This window comes from Oncorhynchus mykiss, chromosome 11 (assembly GCF_013265735.2).
Source record: "Oncorhynchus mykiss isolate Arlee chromosome 11, USDA_OmykA_1.1, whole genome shotgun sequence".
Classification (NCBI taxonomy): domain Eukaryota; kingdom Metazoa; phylum Chordata; class Actinopteri; order Salmoniformes; family Salmonidae; genus Oncorhynchus; species Oncorhynchus mykiss.
This window is the reverse complement of record NC_048575.1, coordinates 37,506,946-37,522,492: the sequence shown is the minus strand read 5'-3', so window position 1 is coordinate 37,522,492 and position 15,547 is coordinate 37,506,946. Positions and strand designations below refer to the sequence as shown.

Here is a 15,547-nt window from a genome sequence, read left to right as displayed (position 1 = left end):
CCCATGTTAGCGGAGAGTGCATCCACAATAAAGGCTGCATTTGTCAATAAATACTGCATTTGTCGGCTGAATAGGAAATTACCTTATCGTGCAATCTATAACGCTTCAGCGATACAGAGTGAATCGAGCCCTTACACTTGTTGTTGGTATTCATCTTCCTCAGAGAGGTGCATCATAATATGATATTATCTGTACTCTGATGTGGCCGGACCAAATTGGGGAGATCTTGTGGAATGTGGCCTTCACTGGCCTCTGCTACTTCTTCCCTGGACTCATCGTCATGCTCAGCTACAGCAACTACTGCAGGTAGGATGGCTAGGCTGTTGTTTGACGCCAGTCAAAAACTTGGTTGCATTGCCAGATTGACTTACATTGACTAATTTATGTAAATACGTGGCATAAATAAGAACAACATGTTTTAAGAAAAGTGGTTTGGATGTCTGCACACTTTATTAACATGCATTGTTCACTAATGTTCATGTCAGGTGGTGATCAAATTATATTTTTAAAAATCATTTTACAAGTGTCTTGACTTACTGTGCTTTCAATGTGAACAGTATTATCCAATAAAATCAAATGCGATTGGTCACACACACATGTTTAGCAGATGTTATTGCAAGTTTAGTGAAATGCATGTGTTTCTAGCTCCAACAGTCCAGTAATATCTAACAATTCACAACAAGACACACAAACCTAAAAGTAAAATAATGGAATTAAGGAATATACAAATATTAGGATGAGCAATGTAGGAGTGGCATAGACTAAATACAGTAGAATAGAATACAATATACATATGCAATGGAGTAAAGCAAAAATATGTAAACATTATTAAAGTGACTAGTGTTCCATTATTAAAGTGGCCAGTGATTTCATGTCTATGTATATAGGGCAGCAGCCTCTAAGGTGCAGGGTTACGTAACCGGGTGGAATCTGCCTAGTGATGGCTATTTAATGGTCTGATGGCCTTGGGATAGAAGCTGTTTTTCAGTCTCTTGGTACCAGCTTTGATGCATCTGTACTTACCTCGCCTTCTGGATGATAGTGGGGTAAACAGGCAGTGGCTCAGGTGGTTGCTGTCCTTGATGATCTTTCAGGCCTTCCTGTGACATCGGGTGCTTTAGGTGTCCTGGAGGGCAGGTAGTTTTCCCCAGGTGATGCATTGGGCAGACCGCACCACCCTCTTGAGAGCCCTGTTGTGCAGTTGCCATACCAGGCGGTGATACAGCCTGACAGGATGCTCTCAATTCTGCATCTGTAAAAGTTTGTGAGGGGTTTAGGTGCCAAGACAAATTTCTTCCGCCTCCTGGGGTTGAAGAGGTGCTGTTGCGTCTTCTTCACCACAATGTCTGTGTGGGTGGACCATTTCAGATCGTCACTGCACCTGTACATAGCCCATCTGTAATTAGCCCATCCAACTACCTCATTCCCATACTGTTATCTATTTTATTTATTTTGCACCCCACTATCTCTACTTGTACACTCATCTTCTGCACATCTACCACTCCAGTGTTTAATTGCTATATTGAAATTATTTCGCCACTATGGCCTATTTAGTGCCGCTATCCTACCTCATTTGCACACACTGTAAAGACTTTTTCTATTCTATTATTTACTGTATGTTTGTTTATTCCATGTGTAACTCTGTGTTGTTTGTGTTGCACTGCTTTGCTTTATCTTGGCCAGGTCGCAGTTGTAAATTAGAACTTGGTTCTCAACTAGCCTAACTGGTTAAATAAAGGTAAAAACATTTTTTTTAAATGTGTATGCTGAGGAACTTGAAGCTTTCCACCTGCTTTACTGTGATCCTGTCGATGTGGATAGGGGCATGCTCCCTCTGCTGTTTCCTGAAGTCCATGATCAGCCCTTTTGTTTTTTCGGCATTGAGTGAGAAGTTCCTGGCACCACACTCCCAGGGCCCTCACCTACTCCCAGTTGGCTGTCTAATCATTGTTGGTAATCAGGCCTACTACTATTGTGTCATCTGCAAACTGATTGAGTTGAGTTGGAGGCGTGCGTGGAGGTGTTGTTTCCTACCTTCACCACCTGGGGGCGACCCATCAGGAAGTCCAGGACCCAGTTGCATTGGGGGGGTTCAAACCCAGGGCCCCGAGCTTAATGATGAGCTTAGAGGGTACTATGGTGTTGAATGCTGAGCTATAGTGTGTCCTATTGATTCCAGAGGCAGGTAACATCAGTGTGAACACCATGTGCTTAACAGCTTTGTGGGTTCAGGGCTTTACATGATCTGTAACTATAAAAAAATAGATGCCTAATTGCAGAGGGCTTAAACATTAAAAACATACCGCTCCACAGGTCATGGAAAACGATTCACCTGAGCAAAGACAGAAGCCAGAAGCCCAAGACCGCAAAGGTCAGACTAACTAAATGTTCTAGTGACACCAGAAACAAAAAGCAATGAAAGGGCTTTATAAATGGAGATAAAGGACAACCTTTTATCGATTTGCCTTATGTGTTAGGTCATATTTTTTTGTAATAAATATTACACCATTTAGAAATCTATAAGAACATACCAGCTAAAAACAGAACTGTAGATAAGGAATACGTAAAGATACACTACTGAAGTACATTTGAGTAATTGAGTATTAAACCACAATCCTTTGTTTCATGTTAACACATTTTTGCAATATTCAAGCTTTGGATCATGGGCATTGGGTGGTGTGCCCCTTTTCTGTCCATTGAGGTAGTTTCTAGACAATATTCTGTCCATTAAGGCAAGTATGGGTAACTGCATACGTGGAGTGTGTCTGAGTGTCCATTGTGAAATAAGTGGGTGTATGGAAACATAACAGATAATTGGGTAGATCAGTTACCACTCAAGGCCGTTTTGCGTGGCTTCTTCCTGCTTCCTTGTAGCATTTGATCTAAGCTGGCTAGGCAGGATAGGATAATTAATGTAGGAGATTATGAGAATTTACATAGCAAGTTAGGATAATTAACGTGGCAGGTTAGTGCTTCATTCTATAGCTAGAGGACTACTGAAATCTCCAGGAGTGAGAAGTATCATTTTTGTCTTAATCTGTTGTTGTCTAGTACTGTCTTTTTCCTAGTTAGGGCCATCTACTTCAAGTGCTACCTGTCTTTCCAGTAACCTACTTGGTGTGTGAACTGCTGACAATTTGCAGATGATTGTTGACACATCAACCAGGATTTGGGGGCAGGGCAATTTGTGACTGTTGATTTGGTAATCAGTGGGGCAGGGGAGTGGTTTCTCCTCTCGTAGGCAATCAGCAATTAGTACCGGGAGGCGTGCTTTAAAAAAAAGTCAGTTAAGAACACATGCTTATTTACAATGACGGCCTACCGGGGAACAGTGAGTTAACTGCCTTGTTCAGGGGCAGAATGACAGATTTTTACAATGTCAGCTGGGGATTCAATACAGCAACCTTTCGGTTACTGGCCCAACGCTCTAAACCCTAGGCTACCTGCTGCGATTACAGCTCTCCAAGGCAATTAGTGTTAGTACTTCAGTCTCCCCTGTTTTCTCAGCGGCGGTCACGTTGCAAAACTAAGACCGTAGCAGAAACAAAGACGGTTCTGACATGATGTTCTGTGGAGTTATTCAAGGAAGGAAAGTGAGGAAAACTCCACACCACTCTCACTCTCTCGCTTTACAGATGCTCCCCGCCACTCGGTTGCAACCCTTCTAATTTAGTGTACCCTGATTGCACAACCCATGTGAAATTCCTGGTCTCTGGCAGCATTTGGAATTGCCAATCTGCAGTCAAGAACACCAAGTTCATATCAGCCTATGCTGCCCTTCAGGCACTGGACTTTTTGGCCCTGATGGAGATATGGATCACCCCAGAGAACACTGCTACTCCACCTGCTCTCTCTTCATCTGACTATACTTTCTCTCAGTCCGAGAGCTTCTGGTGGTGGCACAGGGCTGCTAATTTCTGGAGATTTTATACTTTTTCCAAAACCTGTCAAACTCTTCAATTGAATTCTATGCTGTCACTGTCACTTGTCCACTCAATCTTAACAATGTCAAGCTCATCTAAAATCAAATCAAATTTTATTGGTCGCATACACGTTTAGCTGATGATATTGCAGGTGTAGCAAAATGCTTGTGTTCCTAGCTCCAACAGTGAAGTAATATTCACAATACATACAAATATAAATGTACTGTATGTATATGTGTGATGGGATGTATAGACATTATGGACAGGATGTGTATAGAATGTAGTATATCTGAAGACTGTTGATAGAATATATGTACAGCAATAGTTGAATAGGATGGACTTGACTAGAATACAGTATACATATGAAATGGGTAAAAACAGTATGTAAACATTAAGGTGACCAGTGTTCCATGTCTATGTACAATGCCTTAGGAAAGTATTCAGACCCTTTACTCAGTACTTTAAGCACCTTTGGCAGCGATTACAGTCGAGTCTTCTTGGGTATGACACAACAAGCTTGGCACACCTGTATTTGGAGAGTTTCTCCCGTTCTTCTCTGCAGATCCTCTCAAGCTCTGTCAGGTTGGATGGCTAGCATTGCGGCACATCTATTTTCAGGTCTCTCCACAGATGTTCGACGGGTTCAAGTCTGGGCTCTGGCTGGGCCCCTCAAGGACATTCAGAGACTTGTGCCGAAGCCACTCCTGCGTTGAACGGAGCAAAGTACAGAGAGATCCTTGATGAAAACATGCTCCAAAGCACTCAGGTTTTCAGACTGGGGCGAAGGTTCACCTTCCAACAGGACAACAAACCTAAGCACACAGCCAAGACATCTTTCCCTCAATCCTGACTTGTCTCTCCCAGTCCCTGCCACTGAAGAACATCCCCCACAGATGAATGCTGCCACCCCCATGCTTCACCTTAGGTATGGTGCCAGGTTTCCTCCAGATGTGACACTTGGCATTCAAGCCAAAGAGTCCAATGTTGGTTTCATCAGACCAGAGAATCTTGTTTCTCATGGTCTGAGACTCTTTAGGTGCATTTTGGCTCCAAGCAGCCTGTCATGTCTTTAATTGATGAGTGGCTTCATTCTGGCCACTCTACCATAAAGGCCTGATTGGTGGGGTGCTGCAGAGATGGTTGTCCTTCTGGAAGGTTCTCCCATCTCCACAGTAACTCTGGAGCTCTGTCAGTGACCATCGGGTTCTTGGTCACCTCCCTGACCAAGGCCCTCTCGCCCGATTGCTCAGTTTGGTCGGGCCAGCTCTAAGAAGTCTTGGTGCTTCCTGACTTCCTCCTTTTAAGAATGATGAAGGCAACTGTATTCTTGGGGACCTTCAATACTGCAGAGATTTTTTGGTACCCTACCCTAGATCTGTGTCTCGGCGCTCTACAGACAATTCCTTCGACCTCATGGTTTGGTTTTTGCTCTGACATGCACCCTCTGTGGGACCTTATATAGACAGGTGTGTGCCTTTCCAAATCATGTCCAATCAATTGAATTTATCACAGGTGGACTACAATCAAGTTGTAGAAACATCTCAAGGATGATCAGTGGAAACAGGATGCACCGGAGCTCAGTTTCGGGTCTCATAGCAAAGGATCCGAATACTTATTTAAATAAGGTTAAATATTTTGCAACAATTTATAAAAACCTGTTTCCGCTTTGTCATTATGGGGTATTGTGTGTAGACTGATGAGAAAAAAAACATTTAATTCATTTTAGAATAAGGCTGTAATGTAACATAATGGGGAAAAAGTCAAGGGGTCTGAACACTTTCACAAATGCACTGTAAATCGTTGTGCAATGTCATGGGTAAGCTCTGGCCATTGTCTTTCAGCTCGAAAAAGTGGATTTCTACTGGTGTGAGTGTTTAAGCTAGTTTACTAAACAAGAAAACAGTTTGTTAGGAAACAAAGATAGCTGGGAACTCAAACCAGAGATCGCAGCCCACCTTTTACACACTGCACCACCCTCAAACCTACCTACCACATGGTTTTCCCCCATTTGACTCTAACCTGTCACTGTTGCCCACTAATCATTTAGCTAAGAAGACATTAACCACACCTGGAGTCTAACCATTCAAACAATCTCATTTGTGCTAGCCTCATAACAAGAATGAAGGAGGAAACCTCCAGAGAACAAGAAGGAATGGGTTCACAGGAGCTTTTTGTGTGTGTGATATTCCTCATCAGTTTGGACAGAATACAGTCGTGGCCAAAAGTTTTGAGAATGACATGAATATTAATTTTCACAAAGTATGCTGCCTCAGTTTGTATGATGGCAATTTGCATATACTCCAGAATGTTATGAAGAGTGATCAGATGAAGTCCCTCTTTGCCATGCAAATGAACTGAATCCCCCAAAAACCTTTCCACTGCATTTCAGCCCTGCCACAAAAGGACCAGCTGACATCATGTCAGTGATTATTTCGTTAACACAGGTGTGAGTGTTGACGAGGACAAGGCTGGAGATCATTCTGTCATGCTGATTGAGTTCGAATAACAGACTGGAAGCTTCAAAAGTAGGGTGGTGCTTGGAATCTTTGTTCTTCCTCTGTCAATCATGGTTACCTAAGGAAACCCGTGCCATCATCATTGCTTTGCACAAAAAGGGCTTCACAGGCAAGGATATTTCTGCCAGTAAGATTGCACCTAAATCAACCATTGATCGGATCATCAAGAACTTCAAGGAGAGCAGTTCAATTGTTGTGAAGAAGGCTTCAGGGCTCCCATGAAAGTCCAGCAAGCGCCAGGACCGTCTCCTAAAGTTGATTAAGCTGAGGGATCTGGGCACCACCAGTACAGAGGTTGCTCAAGAATGGCGTGCATCTGCACGCACAGTGAGGCGAAGACTTTTGGAGGATGGCCTGGTGTCAAGAAGGGCAGCAAAGAAGCCACTTCTCTTCAGGAAAAACATCAGGGACAGACTGATATTCTGCAAAAGGTACAGGGATTGGACTGCTGAGGACTGGGGTAAAGTAATTTTCTCTGATGAATCCCCTTTGATTGTTTGGGGCATCCGGAAAAAAGCTTGTCCGGAGAAGACAAGGTGAGCGCTACCACCAGTCCTGTGTCATGCCAACAGTAAAGCATCCTGAGACTATTCATGTGTGGGGTTGCTTCTCAGGCAAGGGAGTGGGCTCACTCACAATTTTGCCCAAGAACACAGCCTTGAATAAAGAATGGTACCAACACATCCTCCGAGAGCAACTTCTCCCAACCATCCAGGAACAGTTTGGTGACAAACAATGCCTTTTCCAGCATGATGAACCCCCTTGCCATAAGACAAGTGATAACTAAGTGGCTCAGGGAACAAAACATAGATATTTTTGGTCCATGGCCAGGAAACTCCCCAGACCTTAATCCCGTTGAGAACTTGTGGTCAATCCTCAAGAGGCGGGTGGACAAACAAAACCCTACAAATTCTGACAAACTTCAAGCATTGATTATGCAAGAATGGGCTGCCATCAGTCAGGATGTGGCCCAGAAGTTAATTGACAGCATGCCAGGGCGGATTGCAGAGGTCTTGAAAAAGAAGGGCCAACACTGCAAATATTGACTCTGCATCAACTTCATGCAATTGTCAATAAAAGCCTTGAACACTTATGAAATGCTTGTACTTAATATCTAAAGACACTGAGGCAGCAGACTTTGTGAAAATTAATATTTGTGTCATTCTTAAAACTTTTGGCCATGACTGTACATTCATCTAAACTCAGCAAAAAAAGAAAAGTCCCTTTTTCAGGAACCTGTCTTTCAAAGATAATTTGTAAAAATCCAAATAACTTTACAGATCTTCATTGTAAAGGGTTTAAACACTGTTTCCCATGCTTGTTCAATGAACCATAAAAAAAAATATGAACATGCACCTGTGGAATGGTCATTAAGACACAGCTTACAGACGGTAGGCAATTAAGGTCACAGTTATGAAAACGTAAGACACTAAAGAGGCCTTTCTACTGACTCTGAAAAACATCAAAAGAAAGATGCCCAGGGTCCTTGCTCATCTGTGTGAACGTGCCTTAGGCATGCTGCAAGGAGGCATGAGGACTGCAGATGTGGCCAGGGCAATAAATTGCAATGCCCGTGCTGTGAGACGCCTAAGACAGCGCTACAGGGAGACAGGACAGACAGATGATTGTCCTCGCAGTGCCAGACCACGTGTAACACCTGCACAGGATTGGTACAAACCCGAACATCACACCTTAGAGACAGGTACAGGATGGCAACAACTGCCCCGGTTACAACAGGAATGCACAATCCCTCAATCAGTGCTCAGACTGTCCGCAATAGGCTGAGAGAGGCTGGACTGAGGGCTTGTAGGCCTGTTGTAAGGCAGGTCCTCACCAGACATCATCGGTAGCAACTTCGCCTATGGGCACAAACCCACTGTCGCTGGACCAGACAGGACTGGCAAAAAGTGCTCTTCACTGACAAGTCGCAGTTTTGTCTCACCAGGGGTGATGGTCAGATTCGCATTTATCATCGATGGAATGAGTGTTACACCGAGGCCTGTACTCTGGAGCAGGATCGATTTGGAGGTGGAGGATCCGTCATGGTCTGGGGCGGTGTGTCACAGCATCATCTGACTGAGCTTGTTGTCATTGCAGGCAATCTCAATGCTGTGAGTTACAGGGAAGACATCTACCTCTCTCATGTGGTACCCTTCCTGCAGGCACATCCTGACATGACCCTCCAGCATGACAATGCCACCAGCCATACTGCTTGTTCTGTGCGTGATTTCCTGCAAGACAAGAATGTCAGTGTTTTGCCATGGCCAGCGAAGAGCCAAGATCTAAATCCCATTGAGCACATCTGGGACCTGTTGGATCGGAGGGTGAGTGCTAGGGCCATTCCCCCCAGAAATGTCCGGGAACTTGCAGGTGCCTTGGTGGGGGAGTGAGGTAACATCTCACAGCAAGAACTGGCAAATCTGGTGCAGTCCATGAGGAGGAGATGCACTGCAGTCCTTAATGCATATTGTGGCCAAACCAGATACTGACTGTTACTTTTGATGTTGACCCCCCCTTTGTTCAGGGACACATTATTCCATTTCTGTTAGTCACATGTCTGTGGAACTTGTTCAGTTTATGTCTTAGTTATTGAATCTTATGTTCATACAAATATTTATACATGTTAAGTTTGCTGAAAATAAACACAGTTGATAGCGAGAGGTAGTTTCTTTTTTTGCTGAGTTTAGATTATAGAATACAAAGACACAATGCAATGAATCAGCTTGTTAAATGAAAAGTAAACTTTTTTTATTCGTGAACCACAAAATAGACCTCTTTGGTTGTACAAATTCACTAGTTACAGTTTTGGATGAGCTTTGACCCCAGCACTTCTACCCTTTCCCTCTGACACATTTGGGAAAAATAGTCCCCCAAAATAATTCAAGAGAAGAGTGTAACCAAAAGGAAGTTCCAACAGTTGTTTGGCATAAAAAAATGTTATGAATCCCATTTTGTCTTAAGTTTTACCCACTACAGTAAGTAAAAAATAAAAATAAAAATTGTCAACCAATCGCAAATGTTATCATCCTAACTGAATTTCAGTCAGCGAAAGCAACGCAGAAAGATATGATTAGTACATTAAATTAAACACGAGTGCTTCTATCATGACTCTCCAACAAAGCTGCCATCAGATAACATCCATGACAGCAGCAGGTAAAGCAGAGGAAAGAGATTGAGAATGATGGTCGAATGAGATCCATTTCAAAAGGGATTAACAAAATGTCTTCTGCCTCTACAGGTTCTCCCAGTAAAGCCAATATATTGTACATGCAGAGAGAGAGAGAGAGAGAGAGGTAGGGAGAGAGCTCCCCAGTCCAGACACTTGCTTGGTCTTGGCTTAGTAGACTGGCTCAATTTCAACCGTACATTTAGCTTTCCATTCAGTATTTTGTACATTATTCACACAACAATAAAGGATTTTCAGTGGGTGTCAGATTTAAATTAATCAAAGGCAGATAAAAAAAAAAAGCAAACACCTGCTACCTTCACCGGTAAAATCTGGAAAACCATCCAGATAGGAGTGAGATTCACATTGACAAATGATTTCCACCAAAAGGGCAAGGAAAGTACCGTATATGTAAATGGAGATGAAGCTGAGATTATGTTCCTAAATTTACAGCCATTTTGAATAAAGACTAGTGGCTTATCTGTCCATGTGTATGTGGGTGTCTCTGCTGGTCTCTCCAGTGTAGTTACATTCTCGAGAATAGGAATGGGACAGAATTTGATAAACCTGGTCCAGGAAAGCTAGAGATCCTTTACTCTGATCCACCGAGATCAAACAACTGTACTGGGATCAGTATCCTACAAGTCTGTGACAGCATGTTCCTTGTAATGTACCAGTCAGAACCTGGTTAAGGCCTGTGCATCAGAGTGAAAACAAATGTATTCATTGTAAAATAAAATATATCTTGGTGATATGGATTAAACATGTGCTTGCCTCCTAAGATGTACATTTGAATTAATATGATATCATGATATGCATTGATGTCATTATGATAAATAAAATGATATGCATTGTTCTGTTGCACTCGAAAGTACAGGGGGTAACAACAATGTATTACAGGGGAGGCTTTAGAATCGAGTAATAAAATACAAGCAAAATAAATTATTTAAAAATAAACATGTTGTTTTCTAAGTAGTGTGGTAGTGCAGTTGAGATATGTATGTAGTGTTTAAAATGTGGAAGTGAAGGTAGCAGTATGTTCCCAATATATACACGCCCCCCCGAAGCCCGCTAAAAATCTTGACATTTCACAATATATTCATTGAAAACCTCAAAAATAGCATCTGAAAAATTAGTATTACATCTACACAATTCATATTTTTTCCTTTCTCTTCCAGAACACATTTTTCATTTAAAACAGCAAAAATCAGAGGGTCAAAAGTAAAAACATAAGTCACCTGTATAATTCAGCTACTAAAACGTAAACTGAAGAAAAATAACCCAAATAAAAAAGAGAATGGTATTTCTGAAGCGTAACGCTAGCTCCCCTCACCAGCCCTCCTCCTCCCTGGCCTCAGGAACGTTGGGCCTCATGTTCAGGCCAACACATCCTCAGACTGTAAAGGCAAGATATGACATTGTGTGTGTGTGTGTGTGTGTGTCTGTTGACTATCAGCATCATGGTCTCTGCAGTGGTTACATGGGACGCATCTCCCAAACCTGTGAGTGTGTGTAGTGACCCGGTGCCTCCTCTGTGTATGTATGTCTCCCAAGTCTCTTGTGGTAGATGTGTGTGATGTGTTATGTGGGCACGGCGGTCTCCAGGCTGCGGCAGCCCTGCCTCAGCTGGCGCGTGTTGCTGTAGAGGGCCATCTCCAGTGCTGAGGTGGCAGTGGGAACCTCAGTCCCGGGATCCGCAGCATGCACTGGCGGGCACAGAGAAACCAATATTAACATGACACCCTGGTGAATGACTAAACCTTTAAATCTAGGTTCCCCTTTCAGTGACTCATAGTGACCCCTAAGTCTCCCCCAATGCCAGCACTGTGGCAGTAGTGATGTGTAGTTTACGAACGATACATTCTTTTTGAAAGACTCTTTTTACTGACTTGAGAGTCATGACAATTTTGTCATGACAATGACTCATTCCAGACCAAATCCCCGTCATTCGCGTGAAGAAAAGACAGAAATACGGGGGACGGCGATCGGGGTGCCTTATCCGTTGGCGTTACCATCCGTTCGACGTGCAATCACTGGAGAATAAACTGGATGATCTCCGTTCGAGACTATCCTAACAACGGGACATTAAAAATGAATATATTACGTTTCACCGAGTCGTGGCTGAACAACGACACGGATAATATACAGTTGGCTGGGTTTTCCGTGCATCGGTAGGACAGAACAGCTACGTCTGGTAAGACGATGGGTGGGGGTGTGTGTATTTGTCAATAACAGTTGGTGCGTGATGTCTAATATTAAGGAAGTCTCAAGGTATTGCTTGCCTGAGGTAGAGTAACTCATGATAAGCTGTAGACCACACTAACTACCCCAGAGTTTATCTATATTTTTCATAGCCGTCTATTTACCACCACAAACCGATGCTGGCACTAAGACCGCACTCAATTAGCTGTATAAGGCTATAAGAAAACAAGAAATTAATCCAGAAGTGGCACTCCTAGTGGCCGGGGACTTTAATGCAGGCAAATGTAAATCAGTTTTACCAAATTTCTAACAGAATGTCACATTGCCAGAAGCATACCACCCTGCATCCCACTGCTGGCTTGGTCCTGGTCAGTCCCTGGATGGGAGACCACATGCTGCTGGAAGTGGTGCTGGAGGGCCAGCAGGAGGCACTCTTTCCTTTGTCTAAAAAATATCCCAATGCCCTAGGGCAGTGATTGGGGACATTGTCCTGTGTAGGGTGCTGTCTTTCGGATGGGATGTTAAACGGGTGTCCTGACTCTCTGAGGTCATTAAAGATCCCATGGCACTTATCGTAAGAGTAGGGGTGTTAACCCCGGTGTCCTGGCTAAATTCCCAAGCTGTACCTCACACCATCATGGTCACCTAATCATCCCCAGCTTACAATTGGCTCATTTATCCCCCTCTTCCCGCCTGTAACTATTCCCCAGGTCGTTGCTGTACATGAGAACATGTTCTCAGTCAACTTACCTGTTAAAATAAAAAATAAAACATGTGCAACCAGAAGAAAATAATAAAGGCTAGACCAACTTTACTCCACACACAGATGCATACAAAACTCTCCCTCGCTCCCCATTTGGCAAATCTGACCATAATTCTATCCTCCGGATTCATGCTTACAAACAAAAACTAAAGCAGGAAGTACCGGTGACTGGCTCAATACGGAAGTGGTCAGATAACACGGATGCTATGCTACTGGACTGTTTTGCTAGCACAGACTGGAATATGTTCCGGGATTCATCCAACGGCATTGAGGAGTTTACCACCTCAGTCGTCAGCCTCATCAATTGTATTGACAATGACATCCCCCCAGTCACCGTACGTACATATCCCAACTAGAAGCCATGAATTACAGGCAACATCCGCACCGAGCTAAAGGCTAGAGCTGCTGCTTTCAAGTAGCGGGACACTAATCCTGCCACTTATAAGAAATTATGCTATGCCCTCAGACAAACCATCAAACAGGCAAAGCATCAATACAGGACTAAGATTGAATCCTACTACACCGGCTCTGACGCTCGTCGGATGTCGCAGGGCTTGCAAACTATTACGGACTACAAAGGGAAACCCAGCCGCGAGCTGCCCAGGGACGCAAGCCTACCAGACGAGCTAAATGCCTTTTATGCTTGCTTCGAGGCAAGCAACACTGAAGAATGTATGAGAGCACCAGCTGTTCCAGACGACTGTATGATCACGCTCTCTGTAGCCGATGTGAGCAAGACCTTTAAACAGGTCAACATTCACAAGGCTGCAGGGCCAGACGGATTACCAGGATGTGTACTCAGAACATGTGCAGACCAACTGGCAAGTGTCTTCATTTACATTTTCAACCTCTCCCCTCTCCCAGACCGAGTCTGTAATAACTACAGTGGCAAGAAAAAGTATGTGAACCCTTTGGAATTACCTGGATTTCTGCATAAATTGGTCATAAAATTTTCTGATCTTCATCTAAGTACAACAATAGACAAACACACCATTCACAGGGGGTGTAGTGGAGCGGGTCGAGAGTTTAGTTCCTTGGTGTCCACATCACCAGCAAACTATCATGGTCCAAACACACCATTGATAGTTTGTCATAGACTGTTCTTTAAGCTACTGTACGGCAAGCTGTACTGGAGCATCAAGTCTAGGTCCAAAAGGCTCCTTAACAGCTTCTATCCCCAAGCCATAAGACTGCTGAACAATTAATCAAATGGCATCCAGACTATTTACATTGACCTGTTTATTATCTAGGCAAAGTAACTTTACCCCTACCCATATGTACAAATTACTTCAACTAACCTGTACCCCTGCACATTGACTCAGTACTGGTACCCCCTGTATATAGCCTCATTATTGTTACTTTAAAAAAATATATATATATATTTTCTTAACTCTATTTCTTGAACTGCATTGTTGGTTAAGAGCTTGTAAGTAAGCATTTCACTGTAAGTTCTACACCTGTTGTGAGGAACCATCTAACATTAAGTTGTAAAATAAAAGGGGAGGTTCAGGTTAAGTCTTTGGTGTAGTCAATTTGAGTTCATGCAGGATCTGGATCTGCAGTAGTGTCAGTTTGTTTAACACACCAAATATTAATGTACAGCACTATAGAAAGTTTGACGGTAATGTTAGCTAATGTAGCTGGTTGACACGCGAGGAATGGTTAGCAGGCAAAGCCATCAATGGTAAAAGCAAACCCACTCCCAACGTTGGAAAAACATCCCTGATATGGCTTTAGCCTCCATAACGGTAGACACGGTTACAAAGGTTACAGACATATCAGGCCAAACCATGCCCGACTACTCTAAAAAGCTGAGAGCGGGAGAGAGCGAGAGAGAGCGAGAGAGAGCGAGAGAGAGCGAGAGAGAGCGAGAGAGAGCGAGAGAGAGCGAGAGAGAGCGAGAGAGAGCGAGAGAGAGCGAGAGCACTATGAACATATGGTCCGACTACGCTATGGTTTACCACACTTGACTAACAGGGGTACACAGCAGTTCACACACACTCGGGCCAAAGTTCAGAGGAACACACACGTACGCAAATGCACAGAAACCGTATGTGAATCCTACCAATAGGAGTTGCTTATCCCAGGAAGTCACCTGAATCAAAGGGATAAAAGTGATCAGGGTAACATATTGTACATTATTATGGGCTACGGTTGCAAAATTCTGGTAACTTTCCCAAAATTCCCAGATTTTCCAGATCCTAGGTGGAATTTTAGAAATCAGTAGGGAATAAGCAGAACATCTAGGAATCCTCCAACCAGGATTTCTGGAAATGTTGGTAAAGTTACCAGAAATGTTGCAACCCTAGGGCCAATTCTACTTAAAGCACCCTATTTTACCAACAGAGATGCTGGACCCTACTTGATGTGGTTGTCAAGAGGTTTTGTTGACCCTGACCCGCTGACACTCACCTGGGTTACTGGAGCCATCGTCAATGAACTGAATGTCATCGACCACGTCAGGGGACTGCAAGAGAAGGACACAGAGAGTGTGTGTGAGTGGATGACGGCTAGGGGATGTGGCCACCTATTATCCCAGGAACACCGTCACCAAGTTGGGCTAGGGGACTGGTAGTGGGTAGGTGTGGGTCTTTCTCCCAGGCGGTCACAGTGGCAGCAAGGGTGCAGAAGGTAGGTTCCACTTGGCCACAGCAGTCTGGTCAGGATGACGTTAGGATTGGGGGAGGTTAAATGGAGGCTTGTGTTAGTCCATCAGTTCCGGGGGTTGTTCCATCTCACAGGCAAAGCGCAGGGAGCAGCTGTTCACAGGCAAGGAACCATTACAAGACACTTAGCCGAACCACAGTCACCAACGCGGCAGAGAAAATCACAGCACAGCCCAGCCCACTACACAGGTCTCTCCCACTGGACTAAGCACACATACAATAGCCCATTTTTGGTGTGAATTCAAACACATACCTTGCTTCCCAGTTCTCCACAACACTTCTCCCTAAGTGTGCACTCGCATCATCACAGG

General features: G+C 43.8%; 1 protein-coding gene across 22 annotated transcripts in view; it reads right to left on the bottom strand.

Moving 5' to 3' along the window:
- Positions 1–9,157: 9,157 nt before the first annotated feature.
- Positions 9,158–15,547, bottom strand: part of LOC110535656 (protein scribble homolog) — a 128,853-nt gene continuing 122,463 nt past the window's right edge. For 13 of the 22 annotated variants that reach the window (XM_036935390.1, XM_036935398.1, XM_036935401.1 and 10 more), the window contains 2 exons: positions 14,983–15,037; positions 9,158–11,311 (listed from right to left, as the gene is read on the bottom strand). In XM_036935390.1, the coding sequence (XP_036791285.1) occupies positions 11,187–11,311; positions 14,983–15,037 (180 nt within the window). In that variant the 3' untranslated portion in view covers positions 9,158–11,186. Of the gene's footprint in view, positions 11,312–14,603; positions 14,666–14,982; positions 15,330–15,547 lie in introns of those variants that run through there. The other 9 variants (XM_036935396.1, XM_036935400.1, XM_036935395.1 and 6 more) reach the window with 6 other exon arrangements.